Raw genomic sequence first — 22,245 nt, forward strand, 5'->3', positions numbered from 1 at the left:
CTAGATATCATCAAGATGAACATTCTGACCAACTTTCATAAAGATCCCACAAAAAATGTGACCTCTAGAGTGGTCACAAGCAAAAGATTACGGACTGACGCATGCACGCACGGACGGACGAACAACGGACAACGGACGCTGCGCGATCACAAAAGCTCACCTTGTCACTTTGTGACAGGTGAGCTAAAAAGAGAAAGTGTTAAAAAACTGTAACCAAGGTGGGTACACAGAAAGACACCGACACCGGGGCGAGTAGAATAGTTTTCCATATACTTTGTATAGTGGAGCTAAAAACAGGGTCAAATAAAAATGGGGTCAAATGACAACTGGGTCAAATGACAGCAGGTGTGTGTGTGTGTGTTTGGGTTTAATGTCTTTTTCAATAACTTTTCAGTCCTATAAACGTCAGTGTCTACTTGTAGCAGTGAGCACAATGCCCAACTTTATAGTGCTGCCTCAATGGAGTATCCTCAGTAGACATGTGGAATGATATCCCACCCTGAGTCACATTATACTGACACCGGGATGACAAGTCCTAGCACTATCCTCTTAATGCCAAGCGCTAAGCCAGGAAGCTACCAGTACCAGTTTTTACGTCGCCAGGGAACGAACCCATGGCCTCCCGCTCTTGAAGCGGACGCTCTACCACTAGGCCACTGAGGCAGTCAAATGACAGCAGGATCACCCTAAAAATGACAGCAGGAGAAAATGACAACAGGGTCGAATAACTGGGTCAAATTATAAGACTAGTCTTGAACTTCTCAACCTCTGATTCATGTGGGGAAGTTGGCAGTTACTTCTGGAGAACAGGTTTGTATTGGTACAGAATCCAGGAACACTGGTTAGGTTAACTGCTCGCTGTTAACTGCTCACCATTACATAACTGAACAAGAGGACCATGATGGTCCTGAATCGCTCACCTCTTCCCACATGACCCAGTTTTGAGTATGACGTCGTTTTTTCTATTATTTGACATAGTGACCTAGTTCTTGAGCTCATGTGACCCAGTTTTGAACTTGACCTAGATATTATCAAGATAAACATTCTGACCAATTTTCATGAAGATCCATTGAAAAATATGGTCTCTAGAGAGGTCACAAGGTTTTTCTATTATTTGACCTATTGACCTAGTTTTCGAAGGTACGTGACCCTGTTTTGAACTTTACCTAGATATCATCAAAGTGAACATTCTCATTAATTTTCATGAAGATCTCATGAAAAATATGGCCTCTAGAGAGGTCACAAGGTTTTTCATTTTTTATACCTACTGGCCTAGTTTTTGACCGCACGTGACCCAGTTTCGAAACTGACCTAGATATCATCAAGGTGAACATTCAGATCAATTTTCATGAAGATCCATTGAAAAATATGGCCTCTAAAGAGGTCAAAAGATTTTAATAATTTTAGACCTACTGACCTAGTTTTTGACCGCAGTTGACCCAGTTTCAAACTTGACCTAGATATCATCAAGATGAACATTCAGACCAACTTTCATACAGATCCCATGAAAAGTATGGCCTCTAGAGAGGTCACAAGGTTTTTTTTATTATTTGACCTACTGACCTAGTTTTGTAAGGCACGTGACCCAGTTTCAAACTTGACCTAGATATCATCAAGGTGAACATTCTGAATAATTTTTATGGAGATCCATTCACAAGTATGGCCTCTAGAGAGGTCACAAGGTTTTTCTATTTTTAGACCTACTGACCTAGTTTTTTACCCCACATGACCCTGTTTCAAACTTGACCTACATATCATCAAGATGAACAATCAGACCAATTTTCATACAGATCCCATGAAAAATATGGCCTTTAGAGAGGTCACAAGGTTTTTCTATTATTTGACCTACTGACCTAGTTTTTGAAGGCACGTGACCCACTTTCGAACCTGACCTAGATATCATCAAGATGTATATTCAGACCAACTTTCATACAGATCCCATGAAAAATATGGCCTCTAGAGAGCTGACAAGGTTTTTCTATAATTTGACCTACTGACCTAGCTTTTGAAGGCACGTGACCCACTTTCGAACTTGACCTAGATATCATTAAGATGAACATTCAGACCAAATTTCATACAGATCCCATGAAAAATATGGCCTCTAGAGAGGTCACAAGGTTTTTATATTTTTAGACCTACTGACCTAGTTTTTGATGGCACATGACCCAGTTTCAAACTTGACCTAGATATCATCAAGGTGAATGTTCTGACCAATTTTCATGAAAATCTTGTGAAATATATTGCCTCTAGAGAGGTCACAAGGTTTTACTATTTTTAGACCTACTGACCTAGTTTTTGATGGCACGTGACCCAGTTTCGAACTTGACCTAGATATCATCAAGGTGAACATTCTGACCAATTTTCATGAAGATCTTGTGAAATATATGGCCTCTAGAGAGGTCACAAGGTTTTTCTATTTTTAGACCTACTGACCTAGTTTTTGATGGCACGTGACCCAGTTTCGAACTTGACCTAGATATCATCAAGATGAACATTTCATAAAGATCCCATGAAAAATGTGACCTCTAGAGTGGTCACAAGCAAAAGTTTACGGACGGACGCACGCACGGACGACGGACACTGTGCGATCACAAAAGCTCACCTTGTCACTTTGTGACAGGTGAGCTAAAAACTGTTGGAAAAAAAGGCATTCATCCAAAAACAAATGCACAGTCTTTAACTTAGACAGATGATTCATGGATATCAAGACTTGGTTGTGTGGGCTCAATGATGTGATGAAACAGATTAAATTATACAGAGAAAACATAACATACATAACTGAAAATAAACTGTTTTATTTTTTGATGTTTTTTCTCCATCACCACTAAACAAATATCATGTCAAAAAAATATTCTGGATTGCTCAACTTTATCACAAGACTGTCTTGTTTTATTGACTTTGATAGGTGCACTACATTTAACATTATGTCTTAAACTGTCTCTCAGAACACAGCATATAAAATATATATCTGAAAGAATTCTAAACTGTATTGAGTATTAAGCAGCATTTAAGGAGGTAGGTTACCTTGTTACCAGGGTAAATTCAAATTAGTTGAACCGCAGCAATTTTTTGTATTTCGTGTAATATGATGTTTTAACTGCTACAATCTCAATTTCGTTTATCTCTGTCCCTTCAAGTTCAATTTTTATCAAGGTTTGAAGAACATGACCATCCAAAAGTATTTTATATTGAAAGAAGAAGGAAAATACAGATATTTAACACTTTTCAGTGTATTCTAGTTTCACTGATATCCGTAGAAGTCTGCATAATTGATAAAACTACTAGTATGCGCGTTAGCTTTCTAATATAAGCTTAAAATGTATATGTCGCGGGGCTTGTGTTTCCATGGTAACGCGTTCTCTCTCATTTTTAAACAACTATGTATAAAAACGGGCTTTTCGACGGTTTCAGTGCCATTCTGTTAATGACCAACATGGAATATTTGGGTACTATTATTAGCAAAATACCAAGTACTTTACATGGTACCCTACTTTTCTCAAAGTTTAAAGTAACCATGGCAACAGATATGTTTAAAATAGCTTATATCTTGCTTTTTGTTAATTTCTTATAAAAAAATATTGAATAAAATTATCTTTCTCATTAATGTACCTTTAAAACTTATTATTTCTAACGTAAGTTATATTTTCATGTTATTTGCATTCATTTAAACAAATTTCATAGCTTAAAATACTTACAGCAGTACCCTTCGTCTGGCATTTTCATGGAAAAATCGTTCAGCATGCTGCTATTATTCTCATGGATATTGTTAACAAAGAGACCATGATGGTTCCTTAAATCGCTCACCAAATCTTTCCCATTATGACCATTCGTTTTGGAGTATATTGAACCCAATTTTCTATATTTGACATAGTGACCTAGTTTTTGAGCTCAATGTGACCCAGTTTGAACTTGACCTAAAAATAGTCATTAAAAAAATTCTGACCAATTTTATGAAAGATCCTGTAAAAATGGTCTCTAGAGAGGTCACCAAGCGTATTTTCTATATTTTACCTATTCCAGTTTTTTATTTAGCTCGTGACCCAGTTTCAAACCTGACCTAGATATCTCAGGAACATTCTAACAATTTTCAGCAGATCCATTCAAGGTATGGCCTCTAGAAGAGGTCACAAAGGTTTTTCTAAATTCTAAGACCTACTGACCTAGTTTTTGAACGCAGTTTGCACTTTTTTCCCAGTTTCAAACTTACCTAGTAGTTCATATCAAGATAAACATTAACAATTATTTTCATAACAGTATCATCCCATAAAAATAATGGCCTCTAGCGTAAGGTCACAAACATTTGTTTCATTAATTGACACTCTGACCTTACTTTTTTGATGGCACGTTGACCCACATTTCCGAACTTGACCTAGATATCATCAAGTATTAACAATTCAGACCTAACATTTCAATACAGTTCCCATGAAAAATAGGCCTCTAAAGTTCAAGGTTTTTCTATTAATTGACCTACTGAGTCCTAAGTTTTTGATGGCAACGCATTGACCCACTGACATAACATTGAAACCTAGATATTATCATCAAGATGTAACATTCTGACCAATTGTCATGAAGGTACATCGAAAATATATTATGGTCTCCTTAGAGATGGTCACAAGGTTTCTTCTATTTTTAGACCTACGACCCTAGTTTATTGTCGCACGTGACCCAGTTTCGATCAGAACTAATATAAATCAAAATGACATTCAGACCAACTTTTCAATACAGATCCAATGAAAAAAACGTCTTAAGAGAGGTCACAAGGTTTTCTATTATTATGAAACTTTGACCTAGTATTTTTGAAGCACAGACCCAGTTCGACTGACCTAGATATCACACAGTGAACGTTCTGTACATCAATTTTCAGAAGATCTTGTGAATATATCCTCTAGAAGAGTCAAAATTTATTCTATTTTTTCAGACCTACTGACCTAGTTTTGACTCGCACAGACCCATTTCAAACTCTGACCTAGATAATCATCAGTGTAACATTCTGACCAATTCATGAAGATCTTGTGAAATAAAGGCCTCCCAGAGAGGTCACAAGGTTTTTCTATTTTTAGACCTACGACCTAGTTTTTGATGGCAATGACCCAGTTTCGAACTGACCTAGATATCATCAAGATGAACATTCTGACCAACTTTCATAAAGATCCCATGAAAAATGTGACCTCTAAAGTGGTCACAAGCAAAAAGTTTACGGACGACGGACGACGGACGGACGACGACGACGCACGATCACAAAAGCTCACCTTGTCACTTTGTGACAGGTGAGCTAAAAATGAAAATAAAAAGCCAAAGCCGTGTTCCTTAAATAGACCAGTGTCAACGCTTTTGAAATATTACATTTAGATATATAGGTCACGCACTTCGTTTCCATGGTAACATCAATTCAATTCAAGAAACCACAATTTTCTACTGAAATTTGAACAATTTTAGAGCTTAGTTTTAGTATATAAGTAACAAATTATCAACGGAAACTGAAAAATAGGTATTACAAATCAAACTGCAAGTTTTTTATTTGAAAATGGCTGTAACAAGTAACCTTTCACCCAACTATATTCCAAATGACATTGGTTACCATCATCCATTTTCTTACATTTCAATATAGCTACATAAAAGAAGCAAAATATTGATTATTATTCAGAGCAAAAGACTCATCAAAAATATTTCAGCAAATAATGGCCGTTTGAAAATAGTTCAAATAAAGAAAATGCACAAAATTATGTATTTTCAAAATAAAAGCTATTAATTTTGCGCGGTAACTGACACATAAGGCAACATTGTTCTGAAGCGTTTCTGCAGCAATTTATTCATTATTTCTGCATTATTAAACCATAAAGCATCGGATAGGAGATAGGTTCATGATTTGTTTTCAGAAGAATGGATATACAAACACATTTAGTTTGTCGTAAATCAGCACGTTAGCTTCCAGTTGGACATGCGCACATACAAATATTAAGGTAACCTACCTCCTTAACTAGCTGTAAAGCACAAATTCTAATAATGCCAGCATGGCTGTTATCTACCAAATCATGAAGATGCATGATTAAAGTCATGTGAAAGATGGTTGTTGCTTATCGTTGTACCACACCATAAATTCAAGTCGGATAAATGTGACTGTGGAGAATACTTTGCAATACTTTTATATAGCTCCTTTTCAAAAATAGATTCTAACACGATCAGATTCATTTCCTATTAAACAAAGAAGGCTGAAAACAGTTAATTATCATACAACAATTCACCGTTCTGACGTCACAATTATTTCGCATAGTGTCAAACGGCATTGCGGCGCACTGGAAAATAGACCAATTGAAAACCAGCAAATATTTAATGAATGCCGTCAAGGATGTACTTTAAAGTCCTTTGTAATGTGTTAAAATCGAAATAATATATTTTATTTAGTGATCTGCTCTTAAATAAAATCACTGTTTGTCGTTCAAATGCGTATTATTATATGCTGCGCCCTCGTGATATAATTCCTTTGCATCTGAACTCCAAACAATGATTTATTCAGCGACAAATCACTAAATGAAATATATTATTTCTTAAACAACCCAATGGCTATTGTCTCCAATTACAAAGTTATCTAATCCAAGTGACATGAAAAACTTTCAGTCTACAGCGAGTCATGAATCCTGCAGATTAGGATGAACATTTTATAATCTATAAAGAAACTTTTTGGTTTTCAAAATTATATGTATTCTTTCTTCAACACAACAAGCATGATTCTGCTAAAATGCACACTATAGAACATTTGTATTACATCATAAAAGCACCTGTAAATTTTAGCAAGTAGCAATGATACATAAATTTGATGTTTTTTCAATACTTTTTACCTTTTGCTGATTTCTCCACAAAATTCAATACAGTCAGACAAACAAGATAATAGTTTCAGTGTACAATTGCAGTATCTTTCTTTGAGAGAAAACTGTGATGCAATATTTTCAAATACAGAAAACCATCCTAAGAAGATCGACTGCTGCCAGTCTTTTAGCATTACTGAGCAGAAACTATTTTCAGTCTCGAGTCAATGACCTCTGACGTACTAACACCATAAACTATTGGGACTATCTATTGACAAGACTGCTGTATAATACTGATTGCCAGAATAACAAGAAAAGATTCAGTTTGTAAACAACAACAATAGTACTGTAATATTTGGTAACATGAAATAAAAATGATTCACTTACACTGAAAATTAAAGATAGTAAGAACTGTAATGAAGGAACTAGCAAACAAAACGTTGATGCCCTGTGTTGGTTACAAAATAATTATAATAGTGAAATGAAAATAGTGACATGAGAAAGAGACAAACCTACATCTTCTTTTGCCATCTGCAGGACTGTGCAATTCATGATTTAATATTTAAGTGCACCAGACTAACTGACTTTTATTCTACTGTAAATCTGTGATATACCAACAGATATAGAATGCAATAAATATTCTTTGTGTTGAATTTAAATACATGCACTGATTAAATGCATATATGTGTTGTAAATAATATATTGTAAAATTATAATGTTAAAATGAGTAAATAAATATTTATCATGGAAAACCTGTTTGCACACTGCATATCTACAATCATTCGTTTGGCTAGTTATCAAAGTCGGCCGAGGACTTATGGTCAAACACATTTTGTTCAAGTTTGGTGAAGACTGAATGAGAAATGTTTGACTCTGGGTGTGGACAGGAGTAAAAAGGCCAATTTTTGAAGTGCCTGGGCTGATTTGGCTAGTTATCAACTTGGCAGAGGACTTACTTTCAAACACATTTTGGTAAAGTTTGGTGAAGACCTGATGAGAAATGTTTGTCTTAGACCCTGGACAGTCTGGCTCTAATGCCATTTAAAAAGCCAAGCTAAACCATTTGAACAAACATAAAGGTCCATACAAGGATGTTACAGAACCAAATCTGGTGAAAAGGCAAAAAGCAAGGTTCTGTAGAAGTCCTTTAAAGAATGTTCTTTCTTTAGATCTGGTGGCCACTATGAAAATGGTCACCTGGAACCATCTCAACAAACTTCAGAGACAGGTCCATGCTAGGATACTATAGCCCAGGATTGGCATTGTTTTACTTGTAGCTTCAGAAAAAATCTAAAAAGTTAACAAAGGACCACTCAATTATACTAAAAGCTCACCCTAAGTAATGCCCAGGTAAGCTAAAATAAGTGGTACAGATGTTTTGATTTAAACATGTATGTGCAGAATGTCTGACATAGTCCAAGGAATACATAGGGAATTAAATGTACTTATTTTAAATGGAAATATTACAGTGTCTATAAACAGAATATATCAAAATTAAAACTCTAGCCTGAGGCCATACTGTACACTACTCTACATTTGAAAAATACATTTTGGCATTTGGTTCATTTTTATGTACGAACTACCATTTTATTTTTGGGACCTAAAATACAAGTAATATACCTAGACGTGTATTTTCACAAATTGGAAAACATCTGATAAACATAATGTCACATACATGCCATCTCCAAGACAATGATAAACCTTTTTACACTTTTTATGATTCTATGTGGTGAATTGAGCCAGTCTATATCCTATGTCCAGTATCACAATTTTAACATAATTCCTCTAAGAAAATCTCTAAAATAGACTGGTTTTTGTCTCTATGAAATGAAAATGAAATTACAAAAGAGGGGAAAACAACAGAATCTTTATTACCAGTCTAGTAGCTGGTCTGTACCACACAATGTACATTCAACAGTCATTCACAAACTATTGCACTTTGAATGTAACCACTAAATACATGTAGACAGCTTGGTCAACAAATTCCACTGAATCATACCATAATGTGTGGTCAACGTTACGTGAAACAGTGAAATATACCCTGAACTCTACACCTTGAAGATGAAATGATTTCATATAGGAGATAAATGAGAATTTAATAAAAATAGAAAATTTGGAAACAAAAATGCTCCATCTCCAACAGCAAGATAATGACGAAAAAAATTAAATAACAGTATTGATTTAAAATATCTCTTCCTTATAAAAGCACCACATGAAGCCAATTTTGAAGGGCTGAAAATCTTGATAAAATCTTAAAGAACAGACAGCTGTAGAATCAGGAAGGACAGTGAATGATTAAACTGCTTTATCCTTCTGCCTGTCTGTCACTGATTCAAAATATCAAGTAATAAATATTGATGATACATTGATGTTCTGATAACTTTGTCTCTTATGGCGAGAGAAAAATACTTCTATCAAAATTAATTTCAAAATAAAATTTTTGCCTTCAACATGTTTAAAATCTATCAAGTTATCCTACTGTTAAGCAGTGACAAAATGTAAGTGCTTTGGAATTATACATTTTACTCATTTCCATTTGACTATTACAACAGAAATTGTTCACACATATTTCTGCTTTTTTCCAAAGGTTGTTCAGATATATTCTGCATAAAAGTAGCATTGACATAAACACACCATCAATACACTGGTATTACCATTTAACAATTACAGTGCTATCTTGTACAAATCTTATCTATGATATGGTCAGAATCAAGAGAAACTCTCTCAAAAGGTGATTCCATAAATTAGGATACACTAGTTGGGTTATCCTTCTAGCACTACATACATATTCTAGGCTTGCATAGATTCAGGATAAAACTAGAATTGTGTCCATAGGACACATATACTGCCCATTTTCATATCAAGGTTCGTCACTTTGACCCCATTCCTTCAGAGTGTGAAGTTGTAACTCACCAAATTTCTTCACTATAGAATTAGTAGAATTAGCAAAGGGTCATAACACTGGTCAAAATGGTCACCACTAATCCTTTATGGTCATATTCAGGTAAGGTTGTGCATCTGAGCAACTTTGAATCTTTTCCTTTCAAATGTATGAGGAGTTGATCATTTCTATGACCTAGTTTGTATTATTAAGAAAGGGCCATAATTCTAGAAAAAGTTACCACAGAAAAAAAGTCCATTATTTTTAGTCATCTTCACACCAAGGTCCTTTTATCTGTAAAACTTTCAAGCAGATTCTTAGTGTTTGAAGAGCTGGACATACAAGATTTCTGTTTCTATATTTCATATAACAAAACTACAACTGCTCTAAAGTAGTCACAGCAAAAACTTTCTTCATGGTCATCCGCACATCAAACTTGTTCATTTACTAAAGTTTGAAGTAAATCTGGCTAATAGTGTGGTAGGAGTTGGACACACAAGATTTTGAAACATACTAACAGACCGATTGACAGCAGCAATGCTATATGCCCCAAAATAAATGTGAGGGCATGAAAATAAAGTTTGATTGAAAAGTCTTGCAACAACCAGTATTCTACATGTGATGAAATTCTCCATGTAATAATATTCTAGTTAATAGTATTCTACTCACAGGGTGTAACTATAAAATACTACATAACATTCAAGTGTTTTACCTTGACATCAATAAACAAATTCTCTATAGCATCCGGTATTTCAGGTTTGAAAAATTATCAATCATTAAACAGAAAGGTTACACAAATATTATAACAATCCAAGCATATATTTGCAGGGGGCTGTAAATCTAATGATTTTATACAGTCAACGTCTTTCAGACCAGTTTTTTTGATCTACCTAAGATCTGAATTCTTTCTCTCTTTGACAACACTGATACTCAAAACCATCTCATTCAAATCTTCTGTGCTCTATAAATAAACTTTTGGCAAATTCTGACAAGACTCGATTCATCGGCATCACTGTGGTAACTTCTGATCCTTCCATCAAAATATTCTTTGTAGAAGACCGTCAGAAATAATCTATCTCTTCATTCTTTTGTAAAAACAGATACTTTTACAATTTTTAATAGTTTAACCTATGTAGTGAGTTTTATCAAGAGTATATTTTAAGGCTAAGAGTTTTGTCCATTCTGAAAGGCAAGGTTCCAGAGAGTGCAGACACCTCCCAGTATAAACTACGAGACAGGAAAAGTTTATATAATAACACAACTGCTACAGACTGGCACAACACTACACTCATTGTGATTACCTGAAATAAAATAAAAATCTTTTAAGGTAAATACACACCCACACTTTTAACAGTCAAAATCTATTTCTTTTGCATGTAGCAAACAGTTAAAAGGAAAAATATATTTCCTATAAAGTAGAGCATTTCTGTGTTCATCATATCTAAATGGAAACTAAAAAAAAAGAGATTGTTTTAATTATTTAAGAAAACAATGCCACCAGACACGAGGAAGTTGCTTGTTCAGATACCAACATCTCATGATCCCATTTCATAAGACACCAGTACCTCAAATGAATTATACAGTCTTAGGAATTTTGCCAAGATATCCAAAATTTTCTGTTCCTCTGCTCTCAGCATGTTATCTATTTTCAGGCAATTAATGTAATTGATAATGTTGTGGCCCCTACACTGGTCAGTAATTTATAGCACATATCAATTACAGACCTGTTGCAGATTTTTATGCCCCCGAAGGGAGGCATATAGTTTTTGAACCGTCTGTCTGTCTGTCGGTCTGTCAGTCTGTCGGTCTGTCCGCAATTTTCGTGTCCGGTCCATATCTTTGTCATCGATGGATGGATTTTCAAATAACTTGGCATGAATGTGTACCACAGTAAGACGACGTGCAGTGCGCAAGACCCAGGTCCGTAGCTCAAAGGTCAAGGTCACACTTAGACGTTAAAGGATAGTGCATTGATGGGCGTGTCCGGTCCATATCTTTGTCATCGATGGATGGATTTTCAAATAACTTGGCATGAATGTGTACCACAGTAAGACGACATGCAGTGCGCAAGACCCAGGTCCGTAGCTCAAAGGTCAAGGTCACACTTAGACGTTAAAGGATAGTGCATTGATGGGCGTGTCCGGTCCATATCTTTGTCATCGATGGATGGATTTTCAAATAACTTGGCATGAATGTGTACCACAGTAAGACGACGTGCAGTGCGCAAGACCCAGGTCCGTAGCTCAAAGGTCAAGGTCACACTTAGACGTTAAAGATCATTTTTCATGATAGTGCATTGATGGGCATGTCCGGTCCTTATCTTTGTCATTCATGCATGGATTTTAAAATAACTATGCATGAATGTTTGACACAGTAAGACGATGTGTCGCTCGCAAGACCCAGCTTCGTAGGTCAAAGGTCCTAAACTCTAACACTGGCCATAACTATTCATTCAAAGTGCCATCGGGGGCATGTGTCATCCTACGGAGACAGCTCTTGTTTCCTTAGGTAAGGACAACCATGTATCTTGTCCAGGATTTTTTCAAAATACATATTCCACATGCATAATGTAATATCTTGATTTGATTTGTTTACTCCGACTGTTTTCATTGTTCTTTGAGAGGAAAGAATGTTCCACATTTTACAGAGATGATAAGTTTCTGCAAGTTTATCTCTGTTTTTTTTTTTTTGGAGGCATTAGATTTTAATAATTTCATAATTTTCATTTTCCCCATGATTGCCTACTCATCAAACATTTAGGATGCAATGGTTAAAAATCTGATATATTTCAACAAGTCTCAAATTTTATGTAAGAACTTTAAAGCGGCATGCCTCCAGATCGATCGACAGCTAAAACATTTTTTTAGATATCTTGAAATAAATGCTGTATTTCTTAAGAAGGCTTTAAAACTTAATTACTGACAAACTTTATGTTATGGAAACACATGAGAATTTGCTGTTTTAACTACTTTTTACAATGAAAATTAAAAAGCGTTTGTCACGCTATTACTCCAGGTAAACTGTCTCGATTATAAATATCTATACCAAACTTCAATACTTGAAAAAAAGATTATTTTTAGCCAAATCTGGAGGTCAGTACCTTTAACAGTATGTCATTGTAACACACTTATTTTTATGATTAAATAACTACATTCGAGATGCAGTTGAAAAATGGAAGAATAAAAGATGTAGAATATAAACGGTGTGGGGAATTCCTTAATTATGAAACAAGTACAGTTAGTTTCTGGCACAGCCTATCACCCCGAGTGTGGCAGAAATGTACTGAATCATTACATCAAGCAGTCAAGCATATGGCAAATCTAGCTCTTGACTTCCAATGTTCAAGTTACAATTTTGAACTTTTTAAAGAATCACATGCAATATTTTTAGTGAGTGCTTAAGCATTATGTCGTACTCTTGGATTATAAGTCAAAATTAAAATTGAGGTATTACATCTTTTGTTTGGATGATAAGTCGATCTCTCAAGATCATAAGTCGAATGTTCAGGATAATGTGACGTATTCTCTCTGATGTTATTTAAGAAATAATTTACAGCATAATAGTGTTTTAACACTATTTATGCATGATGGGCGGTTATGTGTCGGGTGTAATAACTTCACAAGGGCTGTACGATGTATACGTATTACCGCCTGAATGTATAAATAGTGTTAAATCACTCTGCTGCCCGCCCGCTTAGCTCAGTAGGGAGAGCGTTGGTCTACAGATCCCGGGGTCGTGAGTTCGATCCCCGGGCGGGGCTTATGTTCTCCGTGACGATTTGATAAAAGACATTGTGTCTGCAATCATTCGTCCTCCACCTCTGATTCATGTGGGGAAGTTGGCAGTTACTTGCGGAGAACAGGTTTGTACTGGTACAGAACCCAGGAACACTGGTTAGGTTAACTGCCCGCCGTTACATGACTGAAATACTGTTGAAAAACGGCGTTAAACCCAAAACAAACAAACAAAATCACTCTGCAATAGATTATTTTGATTCTAATATGCCCTTAATCTAAAACAGTAGATAAGATATATAAATTTATGTTTTAGAAATATGTTTAATCAAATTCACTTACTCAAAACAGTCAAATTAATAATCGTTTCATAGTGCTTTTGTTAATTTTTAATTCGTCAGTTTGTAACAATACTTCTTATTCTTTGAAGATCCTGTTATTATTTTCACCTGTTTCTCTTTTTACAGTATCACAAGTATACATGTAGTGTCTTAAATTCAATTTCAATTTTGACTGTAACTGAAAACATCTATTAGAGAATAGATGTTTTGGGTTGTTCAAGCATTTGTTACATTAAATACTGATAAATATAGTTTATAACAAAACCAGTGATTGACCCTGCAATTGAAATTTAATCAGTTTAAATTCTATTTTGTGTTTTGTTTAAAAAAATATTCTGAAGTTTCTCTGAATAAATATGCATGCTAAAAAATTAATTGTGACTGATTATTTCACTGAAGACTAAATTTTCTACATACTACAATGAAATCTCACTTGCACCAGCATAAAACATCTGGAGCAGTTTATCAAGTAGTATTATCTTTCACCATCATTGGTCAGCAATTAGTAATGGCCAATTCATGCTGAGAATATAACAGTACTTAGGAGATAACAGAGAGCACAAAATTGTGCTCTATTCTGGCAAAATTCCTAAGACTGTAGAGATTTTACTCATACAAGATGTATCTTATAAAACTTTACAGCATACTTCAGGCCTTTCCACAGAATATTATGATTCTGTTGGCTTGAGAGTCACACCAACAATTAAGATCATATGGCAACTTTTCCAGCTAACTGATGGTGAAAGAAAATCCAAGGTGCCATTCCATGCATTGTTTCAGCCATGTCTGTTTGTTTTGGGATTAACAGCGTTTTTTCAACAGTATTTCAGTTATGTAACCTTAACCAGTGTTCCTGGATTCTGTACCAGTACAAACCTGTTCTCTGCAAGTAACTGCCAACTTTCCCACATGAATAAGAGATGGAGGACTAATGATTTAAGACACAATGATTTTTATCAAGTCTTCAGGGAGAACATATGTCTTGCCCAGGGATCGAACTTATTACCCCATGATCTGTAATCTGCCCTCTCCCTATTGAGCTAAGTGGCCAAGCTATTTACTTCAGCCGTGGGCGAGCATCTGGGTACCACCACTGATCTTTGATAAGCCTGCAAGGTTTGGAAACCACATTGGTAAGTGGGGTCAAGTGATACAGTCAGTGACCTTAACCACCTTACCAGGGAGGCCCAGCACAATAAACTGAAGGTACTGCGGTAAACTACTTATTGTCAATGAAATATTCTGTTTGCTGCAGCAAAAAGACATCAAGTTTGCCAATTAATTTCTTATTAAAGAAAAACTCCATCTAATCTAAGATTAAAAGCTTAAAACAATTAACAAGAGGGTCATGATGACCCTGGATCGCTCACCTGAGTTCATGATGACCCTGGATCGCTCACCTGAGTAATATGAGCTTCATGTTTCAAATGTCAAAATGATGATAAAATATTATGAATGTCAGTAGGTCACATTCATGGTCAATGAAATTCAGTTTTACAGTTGGTGTGCAAAACTGTGTATGTCATCAAAATTTCAAGGCTGTATCTTAAAAAACAAGAAAGTAGGTCAGTAGGTCAAGGTCACAGTCAAGTGACATCATATTACTTGGGGTCATCATGTAATTATAATAAAACTGTCTTTGAAATAGGATCAAATGATTTTTTAAAGTATTTTTCCTATATAACTCACATAATAACTAAGTGACCCCAGGGCGGGGACTCTTTTAAACCCAGGGGCATAATTTGAACAATTTTGGTAGGGGACTACTAGACAATGCATCATACCAAATATCAAAAGCCTAGGTCGTATGGTTTCAGACAAGAATATTTTTAAAGCTTTTTCCTATATAAGTCTATATAAAACTTTTGACCCCAAGGGCAGGGCCTCATTTCACCTCAGGGGTACAATTTAAACAATTTTAGTTGAGGACTATAAGACAATGCTACAATCAAAATATCATAGGTCTAAGTGTTGTGGTTTCAGACACGAAGATTTTTAAACTTTTTTTCCTATATAAGCCTATGTAAAACTTGGGACCCCCGGGGCGGAGCCATATTTGACCCTAGGGGGATAATTTGAATAATCTTTGTAGAGGACCACCAGATGATGCTACACACCAATTATCAAAGCCCTAGGCTGTGTGGTTTTGTACAAGAAGATTTTCAAAGTTTTCCCTATATAAGTCTATATAAACCATGTGACCCCTGGGGCGGGGCCATATTTGACCCTAGGGGGATAATTTGAATAATCTTGGTAGAGGACCACTAGATGATGCTACATACCAAATATCAAAGCCCTAGGCCGTGTGGTTTTGTATAAGAAGATTTTCAAAGTTTTCCCTATATAAGTCTATATAAACCATGTGATCCCCAGGGTGGGGCCATATTTGATCCTAGGGGGATAATTTGAACAATTTTGGTAGAGGACCACTAGATGATGCTACACACTATATATCAAAGCCCTAGGCCCTGTGGTTTTGGACAAGAAGATTTTTAAAGTTTTTCCTTTTGGTTGCCATGGCAACCAGAGTTCTGCATGGAATCCAATTCTTTGAACAATTTTGAAAGGGGGCCACCCAAGGATCATTCCTGTGAAGTTTGGTGTACTTCTGCCTTGTTGTTTTCAAGAAGACATTTTTTTAGAAAATGTTGACGGACACACGACACATGTCACACGACGGACGACGGACATTGAGCGGTCACAAAGCTCACCATGAGCCTTTGGCTCAGGTGAGCTAAAACTGTAAACTTTCTAAAATATTTATAAATGAATTCTTACCTTGTATCTTAGATATTCTGTAAACAACATGGAGACAAGAACAATCACAGGATAGCACAAAAACCATAACATACAGCTCTGAAATATCACATGATAACTAGTTTGTACAGATGTAAGGAAATTTTTGGTTTGTCAGAAGCTATAAACTGACACATAATTATATTATTATTATACCAGATTTATATAGCGCCCTTTTCATGATCAATTTCACATTCAAAGGTGCTTTACATAGTTCAAATGCAGCCACACAGGGGGCATAATTCATCCTGAACTAGTACAGACACAGAGCAATCTGACCAGAGGGACAGAGTGAGACAAAGCCCCCACGACAGAGAGATCAGAAATCAGATACAGGCTTGTCTGGCTAACTTAGCCTAGCTCGTTGCGAATAGACAGCCTGGTTCTTTAACGTGCCCAGTGTATAGCACTAATACACGCAAGGATTGCCTGGGTTCCTGACCAGTACACCTCTAGTTAGGTGGGAAACACTGAAAAGTGTTTCTGAAAATTCCTGAGTAGCTGCCGGGGATTGAGCCCCCGATCTCAGGATTGGAAGGCCAGTGTGCAAACCACTGAGCTATCCGTCCACCAGTTGAAATAGCATTTAATGTTAGTTTATAGTTAATGGTTTTAACTTTTAAAAAGACAAACTTGAAAATAAGGAATTTACATCTACATACATACTTTATTTATGCTAATAATATATATAAATAAATACTAAATATCAGAAATTCCTGCTCAACTTATTTTTATTTTGAGACTGCACTGGCACAAAACATATTTTGATAATGAAACCTCATTTCCCATTTATATTAGCATTGCATGTTTCACATTAAATTTAAGGGGAGCAGTGGTCTAATGGATAAGGTATCGGCCACTCAATTCAGAGGTCGTGGGTACGAGCCCCACAAGGGTCACGACCATGACCTCTCATATGACACCAGTACTGGTTTTTTCAGGAAGTGGACACGAGAGTGGTTCCAATAAGCTTGAAGCTTTCATCACAATCCAGCTAAAACAAATTACTATAAACTAACATTAAATGCTAAGTTAATGACACTCTTCAAGCGACCATTCAGTACTGATGGTCGGCCTCAACTGAAATTTTCTCTTGAAGTTTTAATTCAATCTCAAACTCAACTGAGACTGAAACTGTTTTATGAACATGGGGCAAGGTCCGTAACATCATATTACAAATAAAGCTACATCTTAACTCTTCACCAAGAAATTTTTGCAAGTCATGCCCTAAGAAAATATGTTATGGTTAAATTAATTGACAGCAATGTTTTGAATAAAACCATGAACAAGAGCTCCACCAAGTGTGGTAATATACGCTCAAAGGGTTACATCAAAGGAGGATGGAAGCAAAATCTACTGTTGCAGTCTGCACATTGTCTCATCACCACTTGACTTTAATTCCAAGTTTCAAGTCAAAACCTTTAATATTTTTAAGTTATGCTCTGAACATAAAATATGATGGGCAGATTTGCCCTTGCTGTGACCTTAACTATTCACCATCCCTCCTGGTTCATGCACTCTGCACATTGTCTTATCACTACCTACATACATGCCAAGTTTGAAGGAAAACCTTGAATGGTTAACAAGTTATGCTGCAGACACCAAATATGAGACAGATCTGACCTTTGAGTTCAATTTGTGACCTTGACCTTTAAACTACAGACCCGGTTCATGTGCTCTGCACATCGTCTCATCGCCACCTACCTGCATGCTAAGTTTAAGTCAATACCTTGCATGGTTATTTAAATTACATACCTTTAATGGTTATAAAGTTATGCTCCAGACACTAACTATGACTGAGGAACAAACGCATGAGCCATCACTTAATATGTCCTGTTTTTCCAAAATGGGTGTTTAAAAAATTAATGCTATTGTAAGTAAGTATCATTTCAACAAACCTACCTTTGTAAAAGATATGTAAAACTCTCTCTTCATTATACTTTTTTCTACAGACACAGTTATCCAAAGGTTCCAGCCAAACAGTCCTGCTAGAACCATACGTAACACAAGTAATGCAAAGCCAGCATATGTTCTGTGAGCATGATATAACCTGTGAGTTTGATCCTGATACTGCTCCCACAAAAATAAACCTCCCTGAAATAATAATAACAGTTATATATGCTAAATCATGTTCATTTTTAACAGAACAAGCTTAGGATACCACTACCATATTTATACTTGAACAAGTTTCATTGTTTTTTTTTACTTTTAATATAGTTGCGCACAGATAATTGTCTCCCAGTATTCTTTAGTGGAAACTGGCAATTTTCTAGTAAACTTTACCTGTACAACTGCAAGAACTCCTACAACTTTTGCTGCTGGCTTTTTACTGATCATCTGTAGATGTGTATTTCTGTATGTGGTGCCGAGGGTCCAGCCCAGGCTTAAACTTAACAACATATACAGCATAGCAAACTGTGAAAGCACGTCAAAAACTGAAATAAAAAAACAACCCATGTATTTACTTTATAATTTTGCTATAGAACTTCAGCAGCTACACACATCTGTAAAGACTTAAAATAAGTGGTTTATAATCACCTCATTTATCTTACTTTCTGTTTAAAACACAGCATAAACTTTTCTGTGCAACAGGTCTACTTGTTAGCACATAAAATCAGGACCATACCAATTCATGCATTAATTTGATTTAAATTGAAACCTATTTACTGTTCACAGATAGTAAAGTTCTTACAACCTGTATTAAACAAACAATTCTTTATCTTAGGCCCTACAGTGCTGTGCCTCATACATCTATCTGTACTAATAATATGAGTCATGTGTTTACGAATCAAATCGGAGTATCTGTCCCAAGGGCACCTGCGCATTGGGTAGTAATTAGGCTTGCTGAGTTTGACGAATTTGTTACTTTTTTGTTGAGACTTATCATCCATCCACAACAACAAAGTGCCAGTCTATTCATTATTTAAAAAAGCTTAAGATTGAAGGCAGGGATTTCTTAACTATACTTTTGAAATGCTGCTGTTGAAATCATGTGCGTATGTGTATATAAATTTGGCTTTCTATAAAATCATGATATGTTCTAGTAACTATTCTAAATATATAATTAACAAGAGGACCATGATGGTCCTGAATCGCTCACCTCTTCCCACATGACCCAGTTTTGAGTATGACGTCATTTTTTCTCTTATTTGACATAGTGACCTAGTTTTGAACTTGACCTAGGTATTATCAAGATAAAAATTCTGACCAATTTTCATGAAGATCCATTGAAAAATATGGTCTCTAGAGAGGTAACAAGGTTTTTTTATTATTTGACCTACTGACCTAGTTTTCGAAGGTACGTGACCCTGTTTTGAACTTTAACTAGATATCATCAAGGTGAACATTCTCACTAATTTTCATGAAGATCTCATGAAAAATATGGCCTCTAGAGAGGTCACAAGGTTTTTCTATTTTTATACCTACTGGCCTAGTTTTGACCGCACGTGACCCGGTTACGAAACTGACCTAGATATCATCAAGATGAACATTCAGATCAATTTTCATGAAGATCCCATGAAAAATATGGCCTCTAGAGAGGTCAAAAGATTTTAATAATTTTAGACCTACTGACCTAGTTTTTTACCGCAGTTGACCCAGTTTCAAACTTGACCTAGATATCATCAAGATGAACATTCAGACCAACTTTCATACAGATCCCATGAAAAGTATGGCCTCTAGAGAGGTCACAAGGTTTTTTTTATTATTTGACCTACTGACCTAGTTTTTAAGGCACGTGACCCAGTTTCGAACTTGACCTAGATATCATCAAGGTGAACATTCTGACCAATTTTCATGAAGATCCATTCACAAGTATGGCCTCTAGAGAGGTCACAAGGTTTTTCTATTTTTAGACCTACTGACCTAGTTTTTGACCGCAGTTGACCCAGTTTCGAACGTGACCTAGATATCATCAAGATGAACATTTAGACCAATTTTCATACAGATCCCATGAAAAATATGGCCTTTAGAGAGGTCACAAGGTTTTTCTATTATTTGACCTACTGACCTAGTTTTTGAAGGCACGTAACCCACTTTCGAATTTGACCTAGATATAATCAAGAAGAACATTCAGACCAACTTTCACACAGATCCCATGAAAAATATGGCCTCTAGAGAGGTCACAAGGTTTTTCTATTATTTGACCTACTGACCTAGTTTTTGATGGCACGTGACCCACTTTCGAAATTGACCTAGATATCATCAAGATGAACATTCTGACCAATTTTCACGAAGATCTCATGAAATGTATGGCCTCTAGAGAGGTCACAAGGTTTTTCTATTTTTAGACCTACTGACCTAGTTTTTGACCCCACGTGACCCAGTTTCGAACTTGACCTAGATATCATCAAGATGAACACTCAGACCAACTTTCATACAGATCCCATGAAAAATATGGCCTTTAGAGAGGTCACAAGGTTTTTCTATTATTTGACCTACTGACCTAGTTTTTGATGGCACGTGACCCAGTTTCAAACTTGACCTAGATATCATCAAGATAAACGTTCTGACCAATTTTCATGAAGATCTTGTTAAATATATGGCCTCTAGAGAGGTCACAAGGTTTTTCTATTTTTAGACCTACTGACCTAGTTTTTGACCCCACTTGACCCAGTTTCGAACTTGACCTAGATATCATCAAGGTGAACATTCTGACCAATTTTTATGAAGATCTTGTGAAATATATGGCCTCTAGAGAGGTCACAAGGTTTTTCTATTTTTAGACCTACTGACCTAGTTTTTGACGGCACGTGACCCAGTTTCGAACTTGACCTAGATATCATCAAGATGAACATTCTGACCAACTTTCATAAAGATCCCATGAAAAATGTGACCTCTAGAGTGGTCACAAGCAAAAGTTTACGCACGGACGCACTGACGGACGGACGACGGACGCTGCGCGATCACAAAAGCTCACCTTGTCACTTTGTGACAGGTGAGCTAAAAACAATTTTAAAATTTACATTTACTTACATTCTGATAACATTTCAAACACTGGTGAACCTATACCATCCCTTGAGTATCTGTAAAATATAAACAGCCACAAATAATACTTTTATCACATGATTAACGCATGTTTGACGTCGCGGGAGTGAAATAAAGCCATTACATAAATTTCATAATACACTAGTGAAATAAAGCTTTGACGATGACGTTGTTTTAACTGTAGGAGACGTTAGTCCAATTCACTTGGTCTGTAATAGGTAAAGAAAGAAGAATATTTGATGTTTCAGCAGGAAACGCTTACATGTGATAAAAAGAATATTTCCACATTTAAACAGAGTGAAGCATTTTATCAGTTTATTCAACATGTTTAATAAATTCAATATGTAAAAACCTCTATATATCTAACTGTTCATCTACAAGTACTTCAAATGTTATAAATAATACTTTACAATTCTGTGAGGTATTACAATTGAATATTCAGAACTATGTGTGTCCAGAGGACAAAGGTGCCTAAACTTCCAATCACTGTACATAATTTCCTTACTCTAGATCATTATTCATTGACATTTCAAAGATATATGCAACACTTTTAACTATATGTGTATTCTTCACTAAATCAAGGACCCTAATTCTGATGTGGCTGCAAGAAAGCCCAAAGAGAACACCAGGTGCACAACTTCACAATCTTTTTAACAATCCTCTATTGATTCATGAGTTTAGTTCAAATACCTTTTCAGTTACAT

General features: G+C 35.8%; 1 protein-coding gene across 1 annotated transcript in view; it reads right to left on the bottom strand.

Moving 5' to 3' along the window:
• Positions 1-5,279: 5,279 nt before the first annotated feature.
• Positions 5,280-22,245, bottom strand: part of LOC123553767 (integral membrane protein GPR180-like) — a 39,601-nt gene continuing 22,635 nt past the window's right edge. The window contains exons 5-9 of the mRNA XM_045343392.2: positions 21,530-21,579; positions 18,839-18,990; positions 18,458-18,649; positions 16,538-16,615; positions 5,280-10,985 (exon numbers count right to left, since the gene is read on the bottom strand). Coding sequence (XP_045199327.2) covers positions 10,830-10,985; positions 16,538-16,615; positions 18,458-18,649; positions 18,839-18,990; positions 21,530-21,579 — 628 coding nt within the window. The 3' untranslated portion in view covers positions 5,280-10,829. The remainder of the gene's footprint in view (positions 10,986-16,537; positions 16,616-18,457; positions 18,650-18,838; positions 18,991-21,529; positions 21,580-22,245) is intronic.

Source organism: Mercenaria mercenaria, chromosome 7 (assembly GCF_021730395.1).
Source record: "Mercenaria mercenaria strain notata chromosome 7, MADL_Memer_1, whole genome shotgun sequence".
Classification (NCBI taxonomy): domain Eukaryota; kingdom Metazoa; phylum Mollusca; class Bivalvia; order Venerida; family Veneridae; genus Mercenaria; species Mercenaria mercenaria.